This window comes from Pinus tabuliformis, chromosome 3_2 (genome assembly GCF_031772625.1).
Source record: "Pinus tabuliformis cultivar Carrire ecotype Pingquan chromosome 3_2, CPIR1, whole genome shotgun sequence".
Classification (NCBI taxonomy): domain Eukaryota; kingdom Viridiplantae; phylum Streptophyta; class Pinopsida; order Pinales; family Pinaceae; genus Pinus; species Pinus tabuliformis.
This window is the reverse complement of record NC_142302.1, coordinates 71,521,880-71,549,345: the sequence shown is the minus strand read 5'-3', so window position 1 is coordinate 71,549,345 and position 27,466 is coordinate 71,521,880. Positions and strand designations below refer to the sequence as shown.

At 39.7% G+C, this 27,466-nt stretch overlaps 1 protein-coding gene across 1 annotated transcript; it reads left to right on the top strand.

Moving 5' to 3' along the window:
- The first annotated feature begins 24,366 nt into the window (after positions 1-24,366).
- LOC149179898 (heat shock protein 90-1-like) lies at positions 24,367-27,466 on the top strand. The gene is made up of 4 exons (XM_089415840.1): positions 24,367-24,753; positions 25,080-25,221; positions 25,355-25,635; positions 25,742-27,466. The coding sequence occupies exons 1-4, from the start codon at positions 24,610-24,612 to the stop codon at positions 27,308-27,310; spliced, it is 2,136 nt and encodes a 711-aa protein (XP_089271966.1). The 5' UTR covers positions 24,367-24,609; the 3' UTR covers positions 27,311-27,466.

The following is a 27,466-nucleotide window of genomic DNA, read 5'->3' as shown; positions in this document are numbered from 1 at the left end:
ATATTGTTTTGACAATTTTTTCATCTTTCACTCCTTGCATCGCCTTGCGTGATATCGTCTGGAAGTTGTTTCAGTTTAGGAGCTGATTTACTGTTGCTACATATCAATGGCTTAGACTTTTTGACCCTCTAGTTTTTAGTGCCAATGTCTTCCCACATGCTAAAAATCTCATCAATCAACTTCCAAACATCTCCAGTTCTAAATGCCAATTGGAAAATTTTATCAACACCTCTGAATAAATCACTATTTTTGTTGTCTTTTCCACCTTTTGAATTGGCTTTTTCTTCAATTTGATATCCTTTTCCATACAACATTCTTTTCGGAAATCTACAGTAACATTTATCCTATCCCCACCACATTTTTCTTGAAATTCACTATGAATAAATCTAACCTTTGGATGAAAATCATAGACATCCTATATTCATTATCTGAATTATGATCCCATGCCACTAACTTTGCTTCTCTTTCATTTAAACCAGCATAAATGATACATTTCATTGTTTCAAAACGTGGGTTATTAGGATATCCCTCCATCAATTGTCTTTGAGCTTCTACAGAATGGTTTCCCCTAAGCACATAATAATTGTATTCAAAACATTTTGACTTATCAAATGCTTCTTTGTTGGGAACTTGAAGTGGATCAACAAGAAGCACATAACTAACCACATGAGCATATGGATTGTACCTCGTTAATGTCTTCAAGTTGTAAACATGCAGATGATGTGGCTTTTTGACTTGATATTGACATTGTCCTTCACTTGCCTTATAGGTTTGTCTGACATTATACTGAAATGTACGACCACCATCAATTAAGTTTATCTTTGTCAAATTCTGTCGAATGGCATTTTTTTCTGTTTTGATAATGCCATCATCTAAATCAGTTCCTGGTGTAATGATTTATCTGCTTTCTTTTGAAGTTTCACTAGGTTCTTGACTGTTGATAATCACTACTTCAAAATCTTCAACTTTACTTTTCTTCGTCATAACATTCTCAACAGATTTATTCTTGGCCATTCTTACTTTTGGTCTTTTACGACTTTTCTCAGTTCCAATGTCATCTTCAATAATGGCAACATATGCTTCACTGTCAGTTTCAACTTCATCGTCCTCAAAAGTAACTTGTTTAACCTTACTAGATTTATCCACCAGAGGTCTTTTTTTTTCTGATTCTTTGGATATAGTTCTGTAGCATCATCAATTACTACATTTTGCTTGTTTTCCATATCTTCTTTTGAAACTGAGTAAAAACTGCTGACAACTTTCATGATATCATGCTCTATGAAATGAATGCCTCCCAACCTAATTGAACAACTTTCAACAAAATTCTGCCAAACAAAATATCATATGTCAATAAAAACAAAGTTAAAAATATAGCGAGACACTTTCAAGAACGTAAAATACAAATATAAATAACAATACTTACAATGTTTTGTGTCATCTCATTTACGATTTTTTTACACAACTTTGTAGATACCTCTCTCGTGTCATACAATGAATATGATAGTCGGTATTTAACCCTTTCATGTGACTTGGGAGCTTTTGTAAGTACGTAAACAACTTCAGTGTTCGGTACCGAACACATATCTATGACTCTTTCCATCACCTCAAAATTTCCATTATCATTCGGTATATCAATATATAGATATATATTCATATTTGTGCTTTATTTTTCTTTCACATACCAGACTCTTGATGGAAATTTCACCTCTTTTGAATTTTTCCAGTCTGAAATTATCTTCTTATCATTTAAGGCACTTTAAAGATTTGTAGCCATGAGCTCAGGTGGAGTTCGTTCACCAATGTTTTTTAAAAATTCACTTTTAAGAGTCTTTGGTCCAGAAAGATTCACAGAAATTTTCTTTGATACCATATTAACTTAAATTAACAATGAAAATATATCATAAATTTTTTATTTGTATAATCAGAATCGTCCAGCCACCTCTAACAGGTGGGCGGGTGGGAGGTCGGGTAAGGGACAACGGGGCGGGGTGAGAGCAGGCAGGGTCAGCGAGCGGGCCGGGTGGGTGTGGGCGAGAGGGGTGCGTGGGTGTGGGCGGGGGCGAGCGTGCGAGGGCGTCGCACCCGGCCCCCTTCCACCCCCATGCACCCACGTCGATCCTCTTCCCTCACACCCACCCGCATCTCCCCCATCCCTCTCATTTCCCCTCACCCGCACGCCCTCCTCGCCACCCTCTCCACCCACAGGCCCCCACCTACCCCCAAACGCGCGCTCCCCTAACCCACCCCCTCGCGCCCTGCCACTCTCTCTCCCCCCTCCCTCACATGCACCCCCCCCTTCGCCCCACCACCTCCCTCCCCCTCACGCCCTGCGCCTCCCTCGCCTGCCCCTCACCCACCCCCGTAGCGCCCTGCCCCTCCCTCACCCTCGCCATCCCCCTCCACTCCCCGCCCACGACCCTTCCCCTCCCCCCCCACACTCGCCACCCCGACCCCCCTCGCCCACCTCTCCTCCACCAACAACCCTTCCCCTCACCCCCCCCCAACTTTGCCCACGATCCTTCCCCTCCTCCCATGACCCCCCCCTCGCACACCCGCCCATGACCCCCCCTTCGCACACCCGCCCATGACCCTTCCCCTCCGCCTATCCCCTCCGCCCACGACCCCCCCTGCACACTCACCCCCGTGCCTACCCCCTACCCCCCCACTCCTCCCTCCCCCCCTCGCCTCCCCTCGTACACCCGCCCATGACCCTTCCCCTCTGCCTACCCCCTCCACCCATGATGCCACCCTGACCCCCCACTCCTCCCTCGTTCCCCTCCCGCAGCCTTCCCCACGCCCCTCTCTACCCACCCACGGCCTCCCCCACCCCTCCACCCTCCTCTCTCCCCCCCCCCCTTGCTCCCCACCGTTGCCCACCCACGGCCTCTGCCACCCCTCCACCCTCCTCTCTCCCCACCCCGCCGTGCGGCCCCTCCCCTCCCCCTCCCGGGCCCCCTCTCTCCTCGCCGACCCGCAACCCACTCCCCACCCCTCCTCGTCACCCCCCTCCCCATCCCCCCCTCCCTCCGCACCCCTCCCCATCCCCCTCTCCCCTCGCCCCTCTCCACCCACGGCCTGCCCCGCCCCTCCACCCTCCTCTCTCCCCACCTCCCCACTACCCCCCTCACTACCCACTCCCCATCCCCCTCTCCCTCCGCCCCTCCCCAACACCTTCTCTGCCCCCCTCCCCTCCCACGGCCTCCCCCGCCCAACCGGCGGCCGGGCGATTCTGAGGCCACGCCACCCCCGTGGCCCGCCCCCCTGCCCGACCGGCGACCGGGCGATTCCGAGGCCACGCCACCCCCGTAGCCCGCCATGCGAGGGGCGGGGGAGGCCGTGGGAGGGGAGGGGGTGGAGAGGGTGTTGGGGGGGGGGGGGGGGGGGGGGGGGGCGAGGGGAGAAGGGGGTGGGGAGGGAGGGGGGCAAGGGGTGGGTGAGGAGTGGGTAGGGAGGGGGGCGAGGAGGGACGGGGGGATAGGGAGAGGTGGAGAGGGGATGGGGACGAGGGGGGCGGGATGAGGAATGGGCGAGGGAGGGGGGCGAGATGGGGAATGGGCGAGGGGGGTTGGGGAGTGGGCGAGGGGAGAGGGGGGTGGCGAGTGTGTAGGGAGGAGGGCGTGGGGGGTGTTGGGGGGGAGGGGCGGCGGGAGGGTGGGAAGAGAGGAGGGTGGAGGGGCGGGGGAGGCCAGGGATGGGGAGGGGTATGAGGGGAGGGGGGCGAGGGGAGTGGGTGGGCCGAAGGGGGAGAGAGGGGCAGGGGAGGCCGTGGGTGCGGAGGGGAGGAGTGGGGGTTGGGCAAGTGGGGGAGAGCGCTCGGGGGCAAGGGTTTTGGGGGGGGTTGTGGTCGTGGAGTGTGAGGGGGGGTAAGGGGAGAGCACGGGTCATGGGCGGGGGTAGGTAGGGGGAGGGCGCAGGTGCAGAGGGGGAGGAGGGCGCGAGGAGGGAGGGGGGCCCGGCGTGGAGGGCGGTGGGGAGGCTGTGGGAGTGGTGGAGGGTGGGCGTGAGGGGAAGGGGTGGAGTGTGAGGGGGGATAGGGGGAGAGTAGGGGTCATGGGAGGGGGGGTTTATGAAGGGGGGAGGGGGGTTTGGGGTCGTGGAGTGTGAGGGGGGGGTAGGGGGGGAGTAGGGATCATGGGCGGGGAGGGAGAACGGGGAGGGTGTGGGTGCAGAGGGGGAGGAGGGCGTGAGGAGGGAGGGGGGCCCTGTGGGGAGGGGTGTGGGGAGGCCGTGGGAGTGGTGGAGGGTCGAAGCGAGGGGAAGGGGTGGAGTGAGGAGAGCGGGGGGACGGCTGGAGTAGGAGGGCCGGTGAGGTGGGCGGAAGGGCGAGTGTGAGGGGGTGGAGAGGGTAGTCGTGTGGAGAGGGCGCGTGAGGTGAGTGGGTGGATGAGGGGGAGGGCGTGCGGGTGAGGGGGCAGGTGCGGGTAGGGCTGGGAGTGTTGACAAGTCATGTGGGGATGTGGAGGGGGGGTAAGGAGGCAGGGGCACGGGGTGTGGTTGAAGGGGGTCAAAGTGTCGAGAATGGGGGGTTGGTGATAGGGGGCGAGTCGAGCTGCGGCGTCCACCCCAGCAGCTCGCCCGCCCGCCGCGGGGGTTTGGCGATTCTGAGAATCACCCAACCCCCGCGACAGGTGGGCGAGCCGCCGGGGTGGGCGCTGCAGCCCTCACACGCCACCCCCCCACGCCCTCACACCCCGCCCGACCTCCCCGCCCACCACGCGACACCACGGCGGCCCACCCACGGCTATTGGGCGATTGAGTTTGGTCGGGCCCACCATACTCACGATGGACGTAATTTTATTTTGGCTTAGAAAAATTATTAATTTAAAAAAAAAAAAAAAAAAAGTTCTTCTTCATTAAATTAATTTAATATGAAAATTTTCAAGGAAAAAATTTAACTTACCTTTCAATTGCGAGAATTCTTCGTTGAATATGTTGTTGATAGCAATATAAGTGCTCCACAAATTCATGAGTCTTTCAACGAACTTCAGAAAACCTGGATGTGACGTGAGTAATAGTGATAATGAAATTTAATATATATGTGAAATTACGAAGATGTTTTACCGTATGGTTAATGTGGGAATTTTTTTTTTTAAATATTATAAAGTGAATATTGTAGAATTGTTTTATAACGAGTTGAATGTAGGATTAATTTGTTTTAGAATATATTATTAAAAAAAAATCAATTATTTAGTAAATATTATATACTTTAACTATTAAAATAATTAATGTAGAAGTTGTAGTTTACAATTTTAATTTTAGTGATTTATTTCATTAAAAAATTTCGTTTACATTTTTTAATAAATTGTAGAATAAAATAATGAATGTAAATAAATCTAACAAACTTTTTGGAGGGAAATATTTTCGTAAAAAATTTTGGAGGGAAATATTTTTGCAAAATTTTTTGGAGGGAAATATTTTCGTGAAACTTTTTGGAGGGAAAATTTCATTCTTTAAGCTATATAATATCTTTAGGAGACTCTCCATTTGTATCATTCAATATCTTCTATTTGAAAGGGATGGATTGTTCTAATAGTGAAGTTTCGATTTATACACCATCAACATCTTCATTGCGTAACAACTCTATTCATATTGATGAATATAGCGGGAATTCTTCCACTTAGTCCTAATTCTAAGGACTATGAGAGCAACACTGATGAAAGATGGGATGGAGAATTTCAAATAAATAAAGAGTCACATATTCCACTTAGTCCTAATTCTAAGGACTATGAAAGCAGCCGTGATGAAGAGCATGATGGTGAAGTTCAAAAGAATGGAGTGTCACAATGTCCACTTAGTCCTAATCTTGAGGACTATGAGAGTAGCAGTTTTGAAGAGCATGATGGTGAAGTTCAAAAGAATGGAGTGTCACGGTGTCCACTTAGTCCTAATTCTGAAGACTATGAGAGCAGCAGTTTTGAAGAGCATGATGGCGAATTTCAAAAGAATGGAGTGTCACGGTGTCCACTTAGTCCTAATTCTAAGGACTATGAAAGCAGCAGTGATGAAGAGCGTGATAACGAATTTCAAAAGAATGGAGTGTCAAAATGTCCACTTAGTCCTAATTCTAAGGACTATGAGAGCAGCAGTGATGAAGAACATGATGATGAATTTCAAAAGTATGGAGTGTCATGGTGTCCAGTTAGTCCTAATTCTAAGGACTATGAGAGCAGTAGTGATGAAGAGCGGGATGATGAATTTCAAAAGATTGGAGTGTCACAGTGTCCACTTAGTCCTAATTCTAAGGACTATGAGAGCAACAGTTATGAAGAGCGTGATGATGACTTTCAAAAGAATGGAGTGACATAGTGTCCTCTTAGTCCTAATTCTAAGGACTATGAGAGCAGCAGTGATGAAAGACAGGATGATGCACTTAGTTCTAATTCTAATGAGTATAAAGGTAGCAGTGACAAAGGACAGGATGTAGCATCTTCAATAAGTAAACAGTCACATTTTCGACGTAGTCCTAATTCTATGGACTATGAGAGTAGCACTGACAATACACATGAGGAAGAATATCCATTAAACGTCGAGTCAAATTTTCCCTTCAGTCCGAATTCTAAGGACTATGACAGTAGCACTGAAGAAGGGGAAGATGAAGAATATCCTCCAAGTCAATATTTGAAAAGCAGAGCTGATCATATTGTGGATAACATTCCTCTTAATGACGATGAAAATCCTTATACAAATGATGATCCAATGATGGAGATGTTGCCAAGAAATATTGTATCGAGGAGTAGGAGCAGACCTTTTTCGTATCAATGCAAGCTGTTCTAGTTATACAAGGGGTAGAGCAAAATACCTGACGAGAAGAAGTTCTATCAGCGCTCTCATTTCAAATTGAATGTTTCCAAAAAAATTGCTTGAAACATATGGATTTCACATTTGCATTAGAAAGCAGGAAGAGATATTTGTCAATAAATAAAAGCATGCAAAATTCATATTTAGTTGGGTGCATGCAATCTACATTGTCAGGTTATGATTATCATATTAGGAATTTATTTATGTGTAAAAAATCTTTCAAAATGTTTCATTCGATTGGGAATTTTCGTCTCTCGAGAATTCAATAAAATTTGGAAAAGGATCCCACATTTTATTCAGAAGTATGTCATAAAAGACAATTTGGGCCATTATCAAACACTGCAATGTCATGGATGAAAGATTTCTTTTCAAAGCATGGAGAGTGTATGCCAAATAGAGAGACAATACATATTCCTGATGATTTTTCAAGACGAGAAATCTACAACTTATACAAAGAATATGCAGAAGGTGCTGAGGGACATGGCTGGTTTATTACATATCAATATTTTGTGAAGGTATGGAAGAAAGAATTCAACAATGTCTGTATTCCTACGAAGACAAGGATGGGGATTTGCAGTACATGTGCTTCTCTTAAATAAAAAAGGGACAAATGTGAAGGCTCAGAAAGAGGTAAGCATTCATAACTTCAACTTTTAAAATTGTATAGTCATCAACTATGAAAACATATTTCTTAATGAATTTCTTTTATGTTGTGTAGATTTAATTGTCAAAGAATTTCAGGAGCATCGCGAACATCAAACAAATGAAAGGAAGAAGTTGTACAAGCATCGAAAGAAGTGTTATGGTAATCCGAATAAATATTTGGGTTTGATAATTGATGGTATGGACCAAAAGAAAACACTTTTACCACATTTTGTTCGCACACCCAAAAATTTGCAGGAGGAAAATTTTATTCAGTTTCACTTCGTCAGTTGTATGGTCTTCAATGGGAAAATGTTGCCAAGGGTGTACTTTAGAGCTCCAAATATTCATAATGATGCAAATCTAACCATAACCATAATTCATGATGTGATTTCTCATTGGTTTGGTAATCTTCGTGAAGTTTTGTATCTACAATTGGACAACACTTGCCATGAAAACAAAAATCAGGTTGTTTTGGATATCTAAACATGCTTGTTGAATTGAGAATGTTTCAAAAGGTAAAGGTTGGTTTCCTTCTTGTTGGGCACACTCATGACCATATTGATCAGATGTTTAGTCGTTTTTCAGTCACATTGAGGAGGAAGGAAGTTGGGAGCTTGCCATCACTAATTGAATGTATTAAGAAATCATACATGCCAGAGCCTACTTTTGATGTGTTGGAAGAAACTGTTGACATGCGAAGGTTTATTCTGGGATCATATGGTGAGGGGAAATGCATTGAACAACTTAATGACATTAGCTTCCAACATCAATTTCGTATCAAAAAAATTGATGGGAAAACACTAATATGAGGCAAGAAGTATTCAACTACTACAGAATGGGCACCATCATCAGGTTTGCAATTTTTGAAGTTCATTCCAAATCATCCAATATTTGCATCAAAAATATTGTTATTACAATCAGTTGGTAAAGTTCAGAATGCACGCAGACAGAATAGAGATATAAATTATTCTAATTGCCTAGAAGAAATTAAAAAATGTATTAGATATACATATGAGTACTTTGACATTGTTGATTCAATTTGGTGGGAGTCATTTTTCAATAATCAAAGTGATATCATTTCAACAACAACAAATGAAGATATACCTTTGAAAAATCCATTCATTTGGCCACAAAATGTGTCGAATGAATATGAGGAAGTAAACATTGTTGAACAGCAACAATCTCAAGGTATTATTAATTCTTCACAGGCAGCGGAAAGAGAGATGTATATTGGTTCCAAAAGATCTCATGCACAACGTGAAGCCATGGAAGACCTTTATAGGGGTTCAATACAGGATATTAAGGAGGGTTGCATGATTGCAGCGCTAGCAGATGGAGATTCCAATGGCTATGCATTTTGGGTTGCTAAAGTTATAAAGGTCTTTATGGAAAATGAGGATGTTACAAGTTTTGAAGTACATTGGTATGCCACAAATACACACCCATTCAATGGTGTGTATAAGCCAAATATGGTAGTTGACAAAAAAAATGGCAAAAAGAGAAAAAGAAAGGGTACAAATATAAATCGCCACCACACTGACATATGAAAATTGGAGGATGTTGACATACTTGTTTATGACTTCAATTTAACAAAGAGAGGAACTCTTCGCTTCAAGACGATAGAGATTCTGAAAAGGTTGTTACCAGAAGGAACAGTGTTGACATGGGAGTCTGCTAAAACCAGTTGTAGATCTAGAAGAATTTTGAAACCTGAAATGTTAGGCATGCATGTGGACTCAGATGGGGCACTAGTTGATGAAAGAGAAGAATATGGAACATCTTCGTTAGCATCCAGTCACTCATCTGAAGATGTGAATTCTGATGGTGTGCAAGAAAATATGAGTGATTTTGAATAATTGTTTAAGATAGTTTATATAACTGATATATGCATTGTATCTTCAAATAAAATTAATGTTTTCCATATGGTGTTAAATGAGAAGTTATGAGGCATTTTTATGTTGTTGGATTATATGTCTTAATTATGATAAATTTTATTGTTTAAAATATCTACAATGCAATATTAAATTAGAGATATAATGTATGTTTTATTCAATATACAAATAATGACTTTTTAATTCATTTAGTGATGTAATTTGTTCATAATGTCGTGGTTTTTTTAATTTTATAGTTGAAAAAACTTCAATTTCTTTTGTATCTAGCATGTTATGGTTGAAAACATGTTGAATTTATACTTAGGAAAGAAAAATGATATTCTACCAAAAACATTAATGTGTTTTTTTCCTCATAAACAACTTTGTTTGACACATAAAAATTTGGTTTTACTAGCATTTTTTAAAAATTTTGAAAATTGACCCTAAAAAAAAATCATTGTTCCAGTATCATCACTTTCATTTTGAAGCTATATTTTGCACGAAAATTTCATAGTAAATTTCGTAGTCACTGCCATTTTTAAAACATGTTTAAAATTGACGCCTAAAAAATAAAACATCGTTCCAGTATACACACTTTTCGTTTTTAGCATTATTTCTGATGTTTTTTTGGGGTTTTTGGCCAGAGTTCCCATTTTGAGTTTATAGTTCCCATTTCAAAGTTTACATTGTTAAGCATGAATGTGGGATCTTATGGGATAAACCAAGACATAATCTACTAGGGACTCTAGAGGTTAAACCAACTCCACCCCCAAGATACCATGATTCCACTAAACCGCCCCCGAGATCACAAAACCAAACCAAGCTTGGATGGCTCTGAATTTATTCACCATACCTTGAGTAATTTTCTTGTCTCCACCCCCAACCCTTGGTATTTTATTGAGACCACCTCACTTAGTTCCAAAAGCTTCTGACAATCCAAAGCTCAACCAAGAATGAATCCCATCACACCAGGGCTATCTAGGAAATGGCAAGGAAAGTTTCAAAACCACTATCAATCTAGGAAAATCCCATGCCAATGACAACAAACATAAACAATAAACCAATGCATGTACCATGAATTCAAATTCAAACATGCTAAATTTCACATGGAAACTGTTACCTGCAATCCACAACTGACTTTTGTGCTTTCCATTGCTTGCTTGTCCAAATACTTGTTCTCTCTCCTTTTGTTGATCCTGATCAAAATATGAGAAAAAGTTGTCAATTGTTTCTCAAGTGCCTTTTTATTATTGATGTTTCCTTTTTCTTCATTTTCCTTCATTTTCCTCTAATTTCCCTTGCATGACAAATTGTGTCTCTTCACCTTCCTTCTCTCTCATTTTCTTTATTTCCCATAATTAAATGTCGATTATTGCCTCTTTTCCTTTGTCAATTCCTTTTCCAATTTCCACAACCATTAATAAACCAAAAGTGATGCCCACTATAATGTTTTCCCACCATTCAACTTGGAATACTTGTCCCATTACCTTGGTCTCATTTTATTTACATGGAGAATCAACTAGGGGTTGTTACAACTTAGTTGTTTGGTGAAGTCACAAGATGTGAATAGATTTGAAGTTTCCTTAGGAAAGGCTTTCCATAAGGGACATTAGGTAGGCCCATTCCATCCATGTTGCAGACAAACTTCCCAAGTGAAAATCCTATTGTTTAAAGTTAAACAAAGAGTGATTTTGTTTTTAAGTGTCCATGTATCTTCCATAAAAATGGTCACTACCATTTTTTATCTCCACTAAAGGAAGCATCCACAAAAGCATCATAGGCTAGCTTGGTTGTGAATTCACCATTATGAGGATTTTTTTACCATCGAAGGTCATCCTCGACATCATCCTTGATTCCTATGAAATTTTGAACCATAATAGAAATATATTGATCCAAATTTGTTGCTAATTGTCTTGTGAACCCTAGAGTCGATGAGGATATCCATCCTTCATGGCCCCAAGCCTAAGGTTAATGGACCTTTATGTTTGAAAATAAAATGAGACTTGTATTGTGTAGATAATGAATTAGATCGATTGATAGATGAAAGTTGTCTCGAGTGCCTAGCTAAGGATCAATTCCAAGTTTTATTTTCTTCCCATTTCTAACTCACCTTATGGTCTAGTCACCAATGAGGGGGACCACGTTCAAAGAGGCCCTCCAAATCATAGAGCGATGAGAATATTTATTTGTCATTTGAAACCATTCCTCGTAGGATGTCGAAGGAATGTACTTTGCTTTGAGCGTCTTGCCTGAAAGTGAACTATTATGGATCAATCACCACAAATAGTAGGTAGTGAGAAACTTATTGAAGATGTAGATGTTTTTTAGTCCCCACCTAAGTAATTTATTAGGAAAGGGCACTCCATTTGACTAAGGGAATACCATTTTTAAGTCTACCTCCTTTCCATAGAAATTGAAAAAAAAGTTATTCAAATTTTGGTGAGAATTCCTTTGGGAATGGAAGCAATGGAAAATCAATAAACTAGAATGATTTCAAGAACATATTTGATGAGGATAAGTCTCCCTCCCTAGGAGGGGAGTCTATTGGCCCAAAAATTTATCTTTGCTTTGACTTTCTTATGTAGTCACTTCTAGTTTGCTAATCTGTATTTCACAGGCTTGAGATAGAATCCCAAGTATTTAAAATCAAACTCCATATTATATTGGGAGAAATTAAAAAGAGTAATAATATATTTAGAAATTTGTCCTAGAATTTTGTACAAGATGAGTAAGGATTTCTCTATGTTAATAAGCATACCAATAGCGAGACAAAAATGATCTAATATAACTTTTAGGGATGAAATGTTGTCCAATTTTGTAAGTGAGAATAGGATGATATCATCTACGAAAAGGAGATGGGAAATGAGTGTGCTTATATCTACCTTGATGCCTTAAAAGGTGCTTCTTCGAATGTGTTCAAAAACAAGTTTGCTCAGAACTTCAGCAACAAGAAGGAACATGAGCGCAGAAAGGGGACATCTTTGGTGAAGCCCTCTAGAAGCTTTAAAGAAAGAAGGAGGAGATCTAATGATCAAAATGGTGAAGGAAAAGGACTAGATACATCCCGTGATATAAGTGACAGTTTTTAGATTCATATCCAATTTGATAGGGACCAACTAGAGGAATGTCCAATTGATTATGTCATATGCTTTTGACAGGTCCAATTTAAGAGAAATTAACAGAGTTTTGTTTTTGACAATAGAATGGATAACTTCCTATGCAAGTGAAACAACATCATGAATCTGGTCCCCCTATAGGGAGCCAAATTGTTCTTCCAAGATGATCAGTCAAAGAAATGTTTAAGATGCCTCACAATGAACTTTGAAATGATCTTATAGATCATGTTACAACATGAAATAGGCTTGTAATCATCAAAGGAGGTATTTATTGATATTTTGAGAATGAGAGTTAAGAATGTTGAGTTGAGAGACCCCGGAACTTTGCCTAAGTTTTATGACTCTTGAATAACTAGAAGGATGTCATTCTAGCCAAATTAATAGAAGGCTGTGTAAAATCCTATAGGTGGACCGTTATGTCCAAGGATTTCCCTTTTTTCATTGAGAATAGAGCTGATATAATTTCTGCCTTGGTCGCTTCTTCAACAAGTGTTTGGTTCATTTCTTCGAAGAAAGAGGGATGAAAGATAGAGAGTGTCTCCAAAATTTCTTGAATCAGATAGCCTACAGGTTCTTCAAAAATACATTTAAAGTGTTTGATCCCTTTAGATGTAATATCATAAAAGGAGTGTGCCAAACTAGCATCATTCCTTTTGATCTCAAAAACATGTTTTTTGTTTCATCTATAGGAAGCAAATTCATGGAAAATTTATATCTTATTATCACCTTCTGTAATCTAAATCACCCTACTCTTTAACCTCCAATCCATTTCCTATTTATCTGAGATTTATTGAAATTTCAATTCCAAGGGGTGGAGGTTGTCTAAGGATTAAATGTATAAATTATCATGAGGAACTTCTTTGTTGATAATTTGAATGACATTATCAACGTCCCTTAACCAAGCTTGATGTGGTTCTATGAACTTGAGTTCCCATCCCTTTGCATATGTTTTAAGGTGAGCAACATTATCTTCTAATTGGACCATACACGAGTTAGGGGTAGAGAGAGATATATGAACCCAATAATCTTCTAGAATATTGGTAAAGGCCAGCTCATATAACCAAGTGTGGTTGTATAAAAAAGGAAGAGGAGGCTTAGGCTTTCCGTCCTCTAATTGAAGGAAGATAAGAAGATGGTATGAATCTCCACCTGATGCAATCCACGACTAGAAAAATACATTAAAATATAGGGAAGAACTAGAAAGCATGAAACAATCCAATATTTTAGCAAATCTCCTCTGAACGAAATCTTTGATTTCACTGAGTGGGAAATTTTTTAATAGGCTTTAAGTCAACTCGTCTAAACCTAGAGAAAAAAATGGAGAAGAAACCCTCGATAGGATAAGGGTGTGAAAAATTTACACAAACTTCTTGAGTAAATATTGTTAAATTGATATTTCCCCATAGAATCAAAGAAGGACTTGCAAGAATACCTTTAGGTTCTAGATCTTCCCAAAATTTTGACTTATCAATATATGGCTCGTAAATGTTTAGGACAATGAAAGAGATTGAGGTGCTTAGCTTACAAAGAGACAAAAATTGTGGAGGGGTGAGTGGAGGAGCCTATCACATAGAAGTCAGGGCTCCACCTAGTGATGAGTCCTATGGATAAGCCCTATTAATATGAGGCAAAAAAATCCCAATTGGGGAGCCCAGGTTAAAGAGTGGCAATTTCCCAACTGTAGTTAATCATAGTTTCTTAGATAAGGATGATGTATTAGCATGAATCCAGGATGAGTCATTTAAGGGCTTGAATATTTGGGGCATCTCATAACCCCTGACATTAAAGGAGATGATCTTCATATTTTGGAAGAGGGGAGGGTTGTCCCTACTCTAAGGGCCCTTGAGATAGTATTTGTTTTCTAGTGATTGTATCCACCATTACACATTGTTGTGATTTAAGGAGGTTTGATTTCCTCCCCTTCGGATTTGGAATGTTATAGGCTTGTGCAAGCCCTCCAAAAGAAGCCACACCTTCCTTGAGACGATCTTGGGAACATAGTTTGTAGGGTTTGTGGGAAGGGACGGAAATGGCCTCAAAACGTGACAAAGGCAAAGAGAAGGAGGATTTTGGGTGAAAGCATGCTTATTATAAGGATCAGGAGACTTAGGTGGTGAAAGGGAAATACTCAAAGTGTAATAGGGATAGAAACATTGAATATCACACCATGGGTAGGCATAGGAGAAACAATAGCATGTAAATTTAGTTCCAAAATGATAGAAGAATCACCATGGGATAACTATGAAGAAATCTTACCTAGGAAAGGGGCACAAGTTGAAGATGGACTATTTCGAGCTTAGGAGCCACTTTTGAATGAGCACAAGTTCCAAGGTATTTTGGAGGAAGATTGGTAAGAGGATCAAATCCATTATCAATAATGAGAAGAGTTTTATGTTGTGGATTTTTTAGACCACTTCTTGATGGGCCGAAGGAATAGCAATGTAATTTTATGTGCCCAATTCGATGGTACTACTAGAATTTGAAAAGAATGTGTTAGTAGTTGATAATCTATGTAATAAATAGAGGCCCATATACCAATTCTATCTCCCCTGGAATCCATTCACATAGATCAACTTCAACATGCATTCAACACCATCTACTATCAACCTTTAAATCCCAATTTTTCTCGAATTGTACAAAGCGAATTATTTTGTTTCCAGACACTATTAAGGTTCCTTTTGACTAGAACACCTATGGAATTCCTTGTAAAATTTCCCATTATTTTTGGGAAGAGGTCGATTTCTAAGAAACATCGAAATGTTTGGACTAGGGTTATGCTTTACTGATAACCCAGAATGACCCCAAGAAAAAATACTAGACAATATGGTGCTTGCATCTCGCTTTGTAGAAATGAAAGGTTAGTCATATGAAAACTAGAATATAAGATATCAGGGATATCCAATATGAGCCTAATTAGAATCCATCCAACTATGGAGTATTTTATTGAGAAATATTTACCTACAAAATAACCAACAAGGTTTTCGCCCAATAAAAGAGGGATTGCTTCAATATTGATATCCTTTCCCACCACAAGAGAAACTAGTGGGGGCTTTTGTTGGATGTAATGTGAATGATTAACAAAAGAAGGCCTAGGAATGGTATGTGAGCCAATAGACACAAGACCGATATAATGGAAGGACGTTTGAGAGGGGGCATGCTCTTAGGGAGCCTTAGAAATCATGAAGGTTGGGAGTGAGTTGGGAGGAGACATGATGAGAAGGGAAGTATATGGGGAAAATTGGGAAGTCGAGGGAGCGAGCAAGGAAGCGTGACAAGGAAATGGAGTAGAGAATAATTGTAGTGACAATGGGAAAGTTTGTGATATGGCTACATAAGAAAATGTTGAGGGAGAAAGACTTGTTATATAATCTATTTGTGGGTAGAAGATCGGGGAGTGCGTTGGGCTAATAGAAAAATATAGAGCCTCCTCCTCCATACTCCCTCGCATTCTCCATAGATGATGTGTTTACGGGGATGCAAAAATCAGGGCAAAATGGAAAACAATTGATGATGGAGAAAAGATGACAAATGGATAACAACATCGCAAGAGATGGGTGGCATGATAGGTTAAGCCCCTGAAGCTATTTCACACATATGAAACTCTAGACCTTAACGTTTGATCCTATTTGCAGGTTGGATGAAAATCTTAGAGTCGTGCCCTTTATTAATAAAATTATAAGCAATTTTTTAAAAAATATAAATAAAAAAACACAATATACATATCACATTAAAAGAAATATAAATAATGGTTCATATTTAAAACCATGATTTTTTAAATTAGGTTTATATATATATATATATATATATATATATATATATATATATATATATATATATATATATATATACCGAGGAAAGAAATTGGCCTCTCTCTTAGCACAAGGGCTATGAGGCATACTCGTGAGTTGACAAGGCTCAAAGCCAATACAACAATGTTCATAGGCATTAAGCCATTAAAACAATAATTATCAAGGCATTATCGCTCATCATGTCACTAGAAAGGATTTGAACTTGGATGGGGAAGATAACAACAATTCCACCCAATTGCTTGAGATAAGTCCAATTTACAAGAATATTTTTATATATAAAGACATAAAATATATCTCTATATATTGAAGGATAAATTGTGGGATGATAAGGAGCTAGAAGGGAAATGAAGCTAAGGTATTATAAGGAGGCGATCAACCCCGCTCTCGAAAACCATAATTATCTCTCTATCTTGACCATTGCTAAGAAGAAAATGAATACTGCAAAGATAAGAACTAATTCCCATGAGCTTTGAAGTGAAATTGGGTATTTTTATATTCCCAAAACACCTTGGGATGAAATAATTTGTCATTTGTGCGATACTAAGAGTGTTGAAGATGAAAAGTGCTTTCTCTTAGACTACCCGACTCTTACTCACATATGTTCTCATTTCCAAAACATTTTCCACACTACCAACCTTCTTGATTTGTTCAATTAGCAAAACTATAGTGATCTAGGAATGCTTCTTTCCATTCTCTTTGATCATATAAATAAAATATCAAAAAGTCTCAATTAATCTCTTACTTTCTTAAGGTCCCATAGACCTCATTAGTCTCAATGGACGTTAGTCATCATCATCATCATCATATTTATATATATGAACTATTTAGTATGAGAAAGATGTTGAAGTGAAGCCTTAAATTAAAATATACCATCGATTCAATTAAAAAGTAAAAGCTACTCCCGAATCTGGGTGTTTAATTGCTCGAATGGTACATGGGAGACTATAGGGGTTGGTGCGTGGCTCATTACCACCGCCACCCGGCCTCTCTCATTTACAGTTTTTAATGCTGCATTAACACAGCCTGTCCCTCCCTATCTGCCGATTCATTCTTAAATCATGTCGCCCCTTCCTGGTTTCATTTGCGCTCTGCCTCTGCGCTTGCGTCATTCCTTCACTGTTGCAGAGCTGAGCTCCCGGACCAGCCCTGGGAATCACTGGACTCTGGATCGCTGGGTGGATTTATTGCTGGCCCTTCAGGTACCTCTCTGCCATTTCTGCATGTGTAATAACAACTCGTCCTCTGTCCCTCCCACTGCCCCTCTTGGTGCTGAAGCTCAGCTACTCTTAGTCCCCTTTTGCCTCCTCAGTATTGTAGTCATTTTCGAACCTCCTAGTCTTCCCACTATGCCTAGACTGCGCCAGAGAATGAGTTGCAGGAGGGGAAGCTCCTGCGGGCAAGTTAACTGCCAAGCCTCCTCCTCCACGATGGACCCCTCATCATTCTCCTCGGACTTTTTCTCTGACCGTTAACCTATTACCAGGAGTGGTTGTGGATAGGGCCGTGGGTAGTTCAATTTGGTAGTGCGCTCTCTCAATTCTCCTCCTAACACATCTCATCTTCAGTTCCCCTGTACTCTCGGCAATGTCTCCTTTTTAGCCTCTGTCACCATCGAGCTTAGTGAGGTTACCTCTAGTCAGGATGCCGTGACCTCTGGGGCGACTCTGGACATGAGGGCGGAAGACAGGCATGGCACTACTCAATTTGATAACAAGCAAAGCAAGGCTCCAGGTCTAAGTAAATGCATTGCAACCCAGGTCAAGGATAATCAGGTTGGTCCAAGCGTTCCTTCTGGCAGTGGTTCTTCAAGCAAAGAGGGCCATCCCTCCAAGGACGAAGACCTCTACAATTATGGGTGCCGCATCATTGAAGAGCATCCCTCCACCTCTCATGAAGCCTAACCAGGTCTGAGTTCAATGGTTTTTGTCTTTCCATGGCTCGAAGGTGCTCAATTTCCCCCTGTTTTATCGCCATGATATGCTAAACAGTTTTCATGTTCAGTCCTTGGTTCCAAAGTCCAAAAGCCAGTTTCCACTGCGTGGGCGGCATTGTACGGGCAATATGTTTTGGTCTCGAATTCAGTCACAGCTGTTTTTTAGGTCTGACTTCATATTTGTTCTGGGCAACGCCTTTCTGGTTTCTTGCCTGAGCCCAGTCATCTTGTTTTGGTTGTTGAATTTCCATGGGTCAGTCTTCAGTTTTAGTCGCGATAATGGTGTTTTTCTTGGTCATGTTCCCAGAAGCCCTTCTGGCTGGTCTTCAACAGGTTTTTTGGATAGTGTTTGGCTTTGCAATGTGAGCATGCCGCATCTCTGGGCTAGACATCTCGAGGCTGTGGCCTCTCTGTAAATTTATTTGTATCAATATAGGAGTAGACCAATTCAAAAAAAAAAAAAAAAAAAAAAAAAAAAAAAAAAAAAAAAAAAAAAAGAGAAAAAGAAAAAGAAAAAGAAAAAGAAAGAAAAAAAGAAAAAAAAAAAAAAAAAAAAAAAAAAAAAAAAAAAAAAAAAAGAAAAAAAAAAAAAAAAAAAAAAAAAAAAAAAAAAAGAAAAAAGAAAAAAAGAGAGTAAAAGCTATGATCGGTAACAATGATCATTCAATTAAAATAATAATAAAAAGTAAAAAGTATGACTCATAATACCCATCATTCAATTAAAAAAGTAATAAAAAGAAAAATGTATAATTCATAACACCCATTTATAGATATTTGAACTTTTAAAAAATGGAAACATTCACCATCAACCCAAAACTTTATGGACTATTTTAAAAGTTAATGTTTAAACTTAATTAATAACCCTATAATTTTTTATTTTAATATTATTATTATTATCCAACTTTAAGGTCACGACCAAGCCAAGACCAAATTGGTGTATGAGACCCCCTTGGTTGTGGGACAAGGGACCCACTAAATTTAAGGTCATGACCAAGCCATACACCAAATTGGTGTATGAAACCCCCTTGTTTGTGGGACAAGGGACCCACCTCTGCGCGGTGATTTGACTGCTAAGTCTATGAAGGCATACATACTCTACCCCCCGCTAGTTTTGAACCTGTGACCTCTTAAGAGGAAACACATACTCTTAACCATTATGCCCACTCAAGCTGTATAAAATAGAAAATAAATAAATATAAAATGTCAAATTCATCCAAATCTATATGTATTATAAGAATTTTAATTAAATTAAAAGTTAAAAATGTGATATATATATATAGTTAAGAGCATGTGTTTCTTCCTAAGAGGTCATAGGTTTGAAACCAGAGGGGGTAGAGTATGTATGCCTTCGTAGACTTAGCAGTGAAATTGATGTGCTGAGGTGGGTCCCTTGTCCCACAAACAAGGGGGTCTTGTTAGAAATTGTAATTACTCCTGCATGTGGAGTTGGCTAAAATTAGAGAGTCTGTTAATTGAGTGTTGAGTCAAGTCGAGTGATGGATGAAGAGTTAAGTGCAGTCCATATTTAGAGTGTGAGTTAACTAAGTTAAGTGTGTGCATGTCAAGATATTTTAGGCGAGTCGCTAGTTGAAAAGGTTTAAATACCCTTCACCGGGTTCATTGTAAGTATAAAGTTTTGTGTGATCAATAGAAGAGCTACAGCTCGTGTGTTTTGTGTGTGAATTCATGTTTTGTTTCCTCTGCCTTTCCAACAAATTGGTATCAGAGCGAGGTTTGAAGAGTTAAATTGGAAAATCAGGGGATAGTTGAGAAAGAGCATCGGTGCAGCGACAGTCTGCAAAGTCGCACTATGTGAAGAGAGTCAATTTTTTTTAGGTGTTATAGCCATCGTTGTGAGAAACAGCTAGAGCTACAATCTGTGAGTCGCCTCACAAAACCACAATAGAGATGAAGAGGTAGAGAGCCTGCAGTTGTAGCTTGCAAAGCCAAAGTGTGTGAAAAGAGAAGTCATGAAAAAAATTCCGCCCCGGCGTCTGTTGAAAGCAACCATCACCAAGTCCTCTGAGAATAGATAAGGCCTCGATAGTTGTGTCAGGACTCCAAGAAAAGTCAACAAAGCAAAATATGCCTGCTCTTTTCGAAAAGTAAAGAGTAAGGTTAAAGTCATGGAGGTTCTTTTTTAATTTGGGTGAAGTTATTTTTGAAAAAGATTTTCTACAAGGAGGTTATAAAGTTTTATAAGGGTTGTTTATTAAGGAGCCATATTAAAGGATTTTTTTAAAACCAAAGTGCATGGTATAATAAGAGGTTTAAGGAGGCATATTAAAGGATTTTTTTTTTAAACCAAAAGGGCATGGTATAATAAGAGGTTTATGGTTAAAGAGTATTGTGACGGAATTTTGTGGACATATATATATTTTTTGGGAAATTTTATTCAACAAGAGAGTTTAGGTCTTTTGCAAAAGTTTGTTAGTCTACAAAATTATTTGGTTTTTTTTCAAGCATGACAATGTTTTGGGTGAAGATTGTGCCTTACGGGGGCACATATTGAAAATTATATATATATATATATATATATATATATATATATATATATATATATATTTTTTCGGGGGCGATATGGAAGACAGCCTCATGCAATCAGAAAAGTAGCTATAAGAAAAGGAATGACAATAGTCATGGGTCACAAAGCGTGACTGAAGAAGACTAAGAAAAGGAATCGAAAAGAAGAGGCAGAGATTGTTGTCATGTTTAGAAAGGTTCAGGCCACAACTGAGGAACTGGTAAGTTTAGCAAAAGACGAAGAATAATTTGGTGCAAGGGGGAGTCACATGCAACAATAGGTTATGTCACAAGCAAAGAAGTTAGTTGCAGATCTAAGAGTAGATGAGCAAGACTCTGAGAGGAAAACAGAGCTTGGAAAATCCCACTCAAAAGTGGATGATAGTTGTCAAGACCATAAAATTGAAACCCATTATGCAAGCATGCATATGGATGAAGAAGACACAACAAAGATTGCAGAGAGAGAAGCAGGAGCCTTTGTATGTGAAGCAAAGCAAGAGCATATAAATGTTCAAGGACTCCACTGTAATGTGGATGATGCAGATGATGGTGAATCCCACTGTGATGAAACACATGTGGATGATGACTGCAAAGTTATATGTGAATTGGTGAATCCAGCCACAACTGATGGATTTGGTGAAGTTGAAATTTTCAATGAAATTTACAATAAGCACATGCATGCTCGGATATCCCACCAGAGTGTGGATGAACATTATGTTGATGATATGTGTGGTTTCGTTTTTGGAATAGGGATTGATTGTGGCAATATGATAAGAGCTATGTTTGATGAAGAATTAAAGGTTGAAGCTTCCATTGTAGCAGCAAGATATGAAGTAGTTGGAACTGCTCATGAAGCAATACATGATCTAGCAACAACTGATGATTAAGAAGAGGATAAAGTGATTGAAGATTTTTTGATGAGAATATCCAGTTACAACATAATAATGGAAGAAAACCTCCATGTAGTCGAAAAGAAGGCAAATGTAGAGCAGGAAGCTATTACTGAAGAGAATCATATTAAAGGTGTTTTTAACATTGTTTGTGAATATGTAGGTGTTCAAAGTAGCATGGGCGAAAAAGTTGAAAACAAGGTTGTTAATAAATTTCATGTAGATTTGAAGCTTATTGAAGAATGGATTCAGAAACAATTAGAACAAATTGATGCAAGTCTTAAAGCAACAACTGGAATAAAATAATTGAATAAAATGGTGAATAATGATCTTGAGTGTGCAAATTACAAGAAAAAAGAAGCAGTACCTAATGATAAAATTGAAAATAATGATATGGATGTTTCTCAAGACAAAGATGAATGCATTGAAACCATTTTTCAACAATGGAGTCAAGAAAAGATAAGATTTTTCTATCAAGAAATATGGCAGAAAGAAAGTCAGTAATATGAAGCGCAAGAAGCAAAGCAAAGAAGACAATTTGAAGATGCAATGTTGTGGCATCGGTTCATGGTTGAACGAATACTTGAAGAGGAAAGTCTAGTAGACAATATCGTATTTTGTTTTAGCACAAATTCAAGAAAAATGAAAGAAAAATTGCAGCAGCAACAAGTAAAGAAATATGGAGCCTACAACAAGAAAGCACAACAGAGAATGAAGCAATTTCGAGGTATAAAATTTGGAATAAGAGAAAAAGAAAATGCATAATTGTGAAAGCCTTGAGTCATTGTAAGCCTAGTTGAGACATAGACCAACATGCATGTTTGAGTAATAATTGAGTCAATTTCTATTGTAAGCCTAGTAGGCATAGTTGGGTCATGTTGATTCATGTTGAGTCATACAATCGTAATTAAGGGGGAGTGTTAGAAATTGTAATCGCATGTCGAGTTGGCTAAAATTAGAGAGTCAATTAACAGAGTGTTGAGTGTTGAGCGTTGAGTCAAGTCGAGTGATGGATGAAGAGTTAAGTGCAGTCCATATTTAGAGTGTGAGTTAACTGAGTTAAGTGTGTGTGCATGTCAAGATATTTTAGGCGAGTCGCTAGTCGAAAAGGTTTAAATACCCTTCACTGGGTTCATTGTAAGTATCAAGTTTTGTGTGATCAATAGAAGAGCTACAGTTCGTGTGTTTTGTGTGTGAATTCATGTTTTGTTTCCTCTACCTTTGCAACAGGTCTCATACACCAATTTGGTGGCCATGACCTTAAAATTGGATATATATATATATATATATATATATATATATATATATATATGGTTTCAGGTATGCTTTAGAATTGCTTTTACTTGGTTAAGAGATCATCTTTCTCGAACTTAAGGAAAGAAGTTAATGACATAAAATCCAAAGATATTTGGCAAGAGTAAAAGCTTATCCCTTACAAACCGCTAATCAATAATTCAAAGTGACCTAATTTTCTTTTATATATATATATATATATATATATATAATTTCATTTGGACCAAATTTATCTAAATGCAAATTTTTATTTAATGTTATATCTTTGGAATATATAAGTTTATTTTAATTCCAAAATTATTAAATTTAATTTCCACCAAATTTATCTATGTAAATATTTTTATTTAATTTTATATCTTAAAGAAATAATAATAACATTTTGAAAAATTGGATTCCTCTAGAAAATATATTTATATAAATCTCTATCAATTCTTGTATCTTAAACCTATTAATATATATTAACATAAATTAATAAGTTAATAATAACGGTTTAGAAGATAAATCCAGCATTATAAATACGAGAGTTTTCATGTTTGGTAAGATAATTTCATAATTTTTTTTACTAAATTGGTGTATGAAACATCCTTCTTTGTGAGACAAGGGACCCACCAACTTTAAGTCACGGTCAAGTCAGACACCAAATTGGAGTATGAGACCCCCTTGTTTGTGGGACAAGGGACCCACCTTCGTGCTATTATTTGACTACTAAGTCTATGAAAGCAAACATACATACTCTCAACCATTAGGCCCACTCAGGCTGTATAAAATATGAAATAAATAAATATTAATTGTAAAATTCATCCATAACTATATGCATTATAAAAATTTTAATTAAATTAAACGTTAAAAATGCAATCCATATATATATATACTCTAAAATTGTTTTTGTTTGATTTTTTTCAGACGTAAAGAAAAAGATTAGTGGCAAAAATAAAAGCTTGTCCCTTACCGACCATCAACCAATAATTCCAGATGACCTATATATATAATTTCTAAAACTTTTAAATTTCATTTTGGACCAAATTAATTTAAATACAATTTTTATTTATTATTATATCATAAAACAATTTACATTTTGAAAATTTGGAATATATAAATTTTTTTATTTCGACCTAATTTATCTATATAAATATTTTTATTTAATTTTATATCTTAAAAAAATAGCATTTTGAAAAATTAGATTCTTCTTCAAAATAAATTTATATTAATCTATATCAATTCTTGTATTATAAACCTGTTAATACATTAACATAAATTAATAATAACAGTTTAGAAGATAAATAAGCTTCAAGAGGTTACAGGTTGGGAGTAACGTTTGATAAAAAGATTAGTAAGCCCGCAACCTGTTTTATAAAACTTTTTAACAAAACTTTTTAAGAGTATTTATCGGGGCAAACCACTCCGTCAGATACCAGAACTCTCGCGAAACCGCGAGATTCTCCAAAGGCTTCTAGAGACATCCAAAGCCTCACTCGACGTTCATAGATAGGAACAATCGCGGAGTCCTAGAATCAGATATATAAGGCTGTTACGCTTCATCGCTTGGCTGAGGAAACCATTAGAAGTACGCCTTCGCAAAGTTTTGTGTGAAAGATTGATATCGGCGGAGTTTCTGATATATCTTATAAGAGATTTCTGCATTTGCTCTAGGTTTTCAGGGATCTGAAAGTCTTGAATACTTGTCTGGTTCACTGTTTTATTCTATTTTGATTCGTTGCAATTCCAATTCCAATGGCAGACGTGAACATGGAGAGCGGCGAGGTGGAGACCTTCGCTTTCCAGGCTGAAATTAATCAGCTGCTCAGCCTCATCATCAACACTTTCTACAGCAACAAGGAGATTTTCCTCCGGGAGCTCATCAGCAATTCGTCCGATGTAAGTATGAAATTTAAGATTTATTAATTTTGAACTTCCATTCCCTTCCCATCCAAAGTGTACGGTTATATTTTCAGAGAATTAGGTGGGGCTCGAAGCTTTGATTACAGGGGAGTAAATTAGGATGAATCAGCAACTCATTCGATAAGTATAAAAATTTAGATTTAGATGTAAGAAAGAAAAAATAGATTTATCGACATCTGATTTCCCAATCCCTATTCCCGTTTCCATCCGAAATGCAGGGTAATTCTCCCAGAGAATTTGGTAGGGTTTGAAGCTTAGGCAATATATTAAATACTGATTATTGTTTGTGGCAATGGCTGCAGGCGTTGGACAAAATTCGGTTCGAAGGACTGACAGATAAGAGCAAGCTCGATGCTCAGCCGGAGCTCTTCATTCGGCTTGTGCCCGACAAGACTAACAAGTGCCTCACCATTATTGACAGCGGAATAGGCATGACCAAAGCCGGTAAGTACACTAGAATTCCGATATATGATTGTCATGCTTGTATGCTTATGTTTAGTTTAATCAATCTTGAGATTATATTACAGTGGCTGTTTTGTGTGAAATTTTCTGATTTGCAATGCAATGCAATGCATAGATTTGGTGAACAATTTGGGAACCATTGCGAGATCGGGGACCAAGGAGTTCATGGAGGCTTTACAAGCCGGGGCGGATGTGAGCATGATCGGTCAGTTCGGTGTGGGTTTCTACTCAGCCTACCTTGTGGCTGAGAAAGTGATTGTTACCACTAAGCACAACGACGATGAGCAATACATTTGGGAATCCCAGGCCGGGGGGTCGTTTACTGTTACTAGAGACGTTAACGGAGAGCCCCTAGGCAGGGGAACTAAAATTACTCTGTTTCTCAAGGAAGACCAGGTAATCTAAACATGCCCTGTTCTACTATCTTTCGTCGGTTTGTTTCTTTTAACATTTCCTGGGCCTTTATTTAAATTTAAGGGCATGGCTTGGTTGGGGATGGCAGCTGGAGTACCTGGAGGAGCGGCGGCTGAAGGATCTGGTCAAGAAGCATTCCGAGTTCATTAGCTACCCCATCTATTTGTGGACTGAGAAGACTACCGAAAAGGAGGTAAGCGACGACGAAGAGGAGGCAGAGGAGAAGAAGGAAGATGAAGATGAAGGGGATATCGAGGAAGTGGAGGATGACAAGGATAAAGGGCAGAAGAAAAAGAAGGTGAAGGAAGTGTCACATGAATGGAGTGTGGTAAACAAGCAAAAGCCCATTTGGATGAGGAAGCCAGAGGAGATTAGTAAGGAAGAATATGCGTCTTTCTACAAGAGTCTCACCAATGATTGGGAGGACCACCTGGGTGTGAAGCATTTCTGTGTGGAGGGTCAGTTGGAGTTCAAGGCTATTCTCTTTGTTCCCAAGAGGGCACCGTTCGATCTGTTTGACACAAGGAAGAAGCTCAACAACATTAAGCTGTACGTGAGAAGGGTTTTCATAATGGACAACTGTGAAGAACTTATTCCCGAATACCTGGGTTTTGTGAAAGGTGTGGTGGACTCTGACGATCTGCCCCTCAATATCTCTAGGGAAATGCTGCAGCAGAACAAGATTCTGAAGGTAATTAGGAAGAATTTGGTAAAGAAGTGTATTGAAATGTTCAACGAGATCGCTGAGAACAAAGAGGAGTATGCCAAGTTCTATGAGGCGTTTTCAAAGAACTTGAAATTGGGGATACATGAAGACAGCCAGAACAGGGCTAAGCTCGCGGATTTGCTGAGATATCACTCGACGAAGAGTGGAGACGAGATGACGAGCCTCAAGGACTATGTGACCCGAATGAAAGAGGGGCAGAAGGACATGTATTATATCACCGGCGAGAGCAAGAAGGCAGTGGAGAATTCTCCGTTCCTGGAGAGACTGAAGAGGAAGGGTTATGAGGTCCTGTTCATGGTGGATGCCGTCGATGAGTACGCAGTAGGTCAGCTCAAGGAGTATGACGGGAAGAAGCTTGTTTCTGCTACGAAAGAAGGGCTGAAGCTGGAGGAGACAGAGACAGAGGAGGAGAAGAAAAAGAGGGAAGAGAAGAAAACCGCATTTGAGAGCCTGTGCAAAGTGATGAAGGACATCTTGGGTGACAAGGTGGAGAAGGTAGTGGTTTCGGATCGCATAGTGGACTCCCCTTGCTGTCTGGTGACGGGCGAGTATGGATGGACGGCGAACATGGAGAGAATAATGAAGGCCCAGGCCCTCCGCGACACCTCCATGTCGTCCTACATGTCCAGCAAGAAAACGATGGAGATCAACCCTGAGAACGCCATCATGGAGGAGCTGAGAAAGAGAGCCGAGGCTGAGAAGCACGACAAATCTGTGAAGGATCTGGTGATGCTCTTGTACGAAACTGCCCTGCTTACCTCCGGGTTCAGCCTGGAGGAGCCAAACACATTTGCTGCCAGAATCCACAGGATGCTGAAGCTCGGCCTCAGCATCGAGGACGATGCCACCGGTGAGCTGGATGCAGACATGCCGCCCCTGGAAGAGGACGCTTCCGTCGAGGAGGAGAGCAAGATGGAGGAGGTCGACTAAGCCTCCATTGATTTGTAGAATCAAGTTTTCCGAGAGAGGTTTCCTTTCTTTTGGTCAAGATTGTTGGTCTTGTTCAATGCGTGGCACTGTGCATACGAAGTTTGTTGCGTTGTATAGGAAGTCCGTTTCACGAATTAGAATTTGTTATTTTCTCGA

Excerpts from the sequence above, each read along its gene's own strand:
- LOC149179898 (XM_089415840.1), top strand. The coding sequence starts at position 24,610 with ATGGCAGACGTGAACATGGAGAGCGGCGAGGTGGAGACCTTCGCTTTC. Across the intron at positions 24,754-25,079 it reads TCATCAGCAATTCGTCCGAT|GCGTTGGACAAAATTCGGTT; the intron begins GTAAGTATGAAA and ends CAATGGCTGCAG. Across the intron at positions 25,636-25,741 it reads TGTTTCTCAAGGAAGACCAG|CTGGAGTACCTGGAGGAGCG; the intron begins GTAATCTAAACA and ends TGGGGATGGCAG.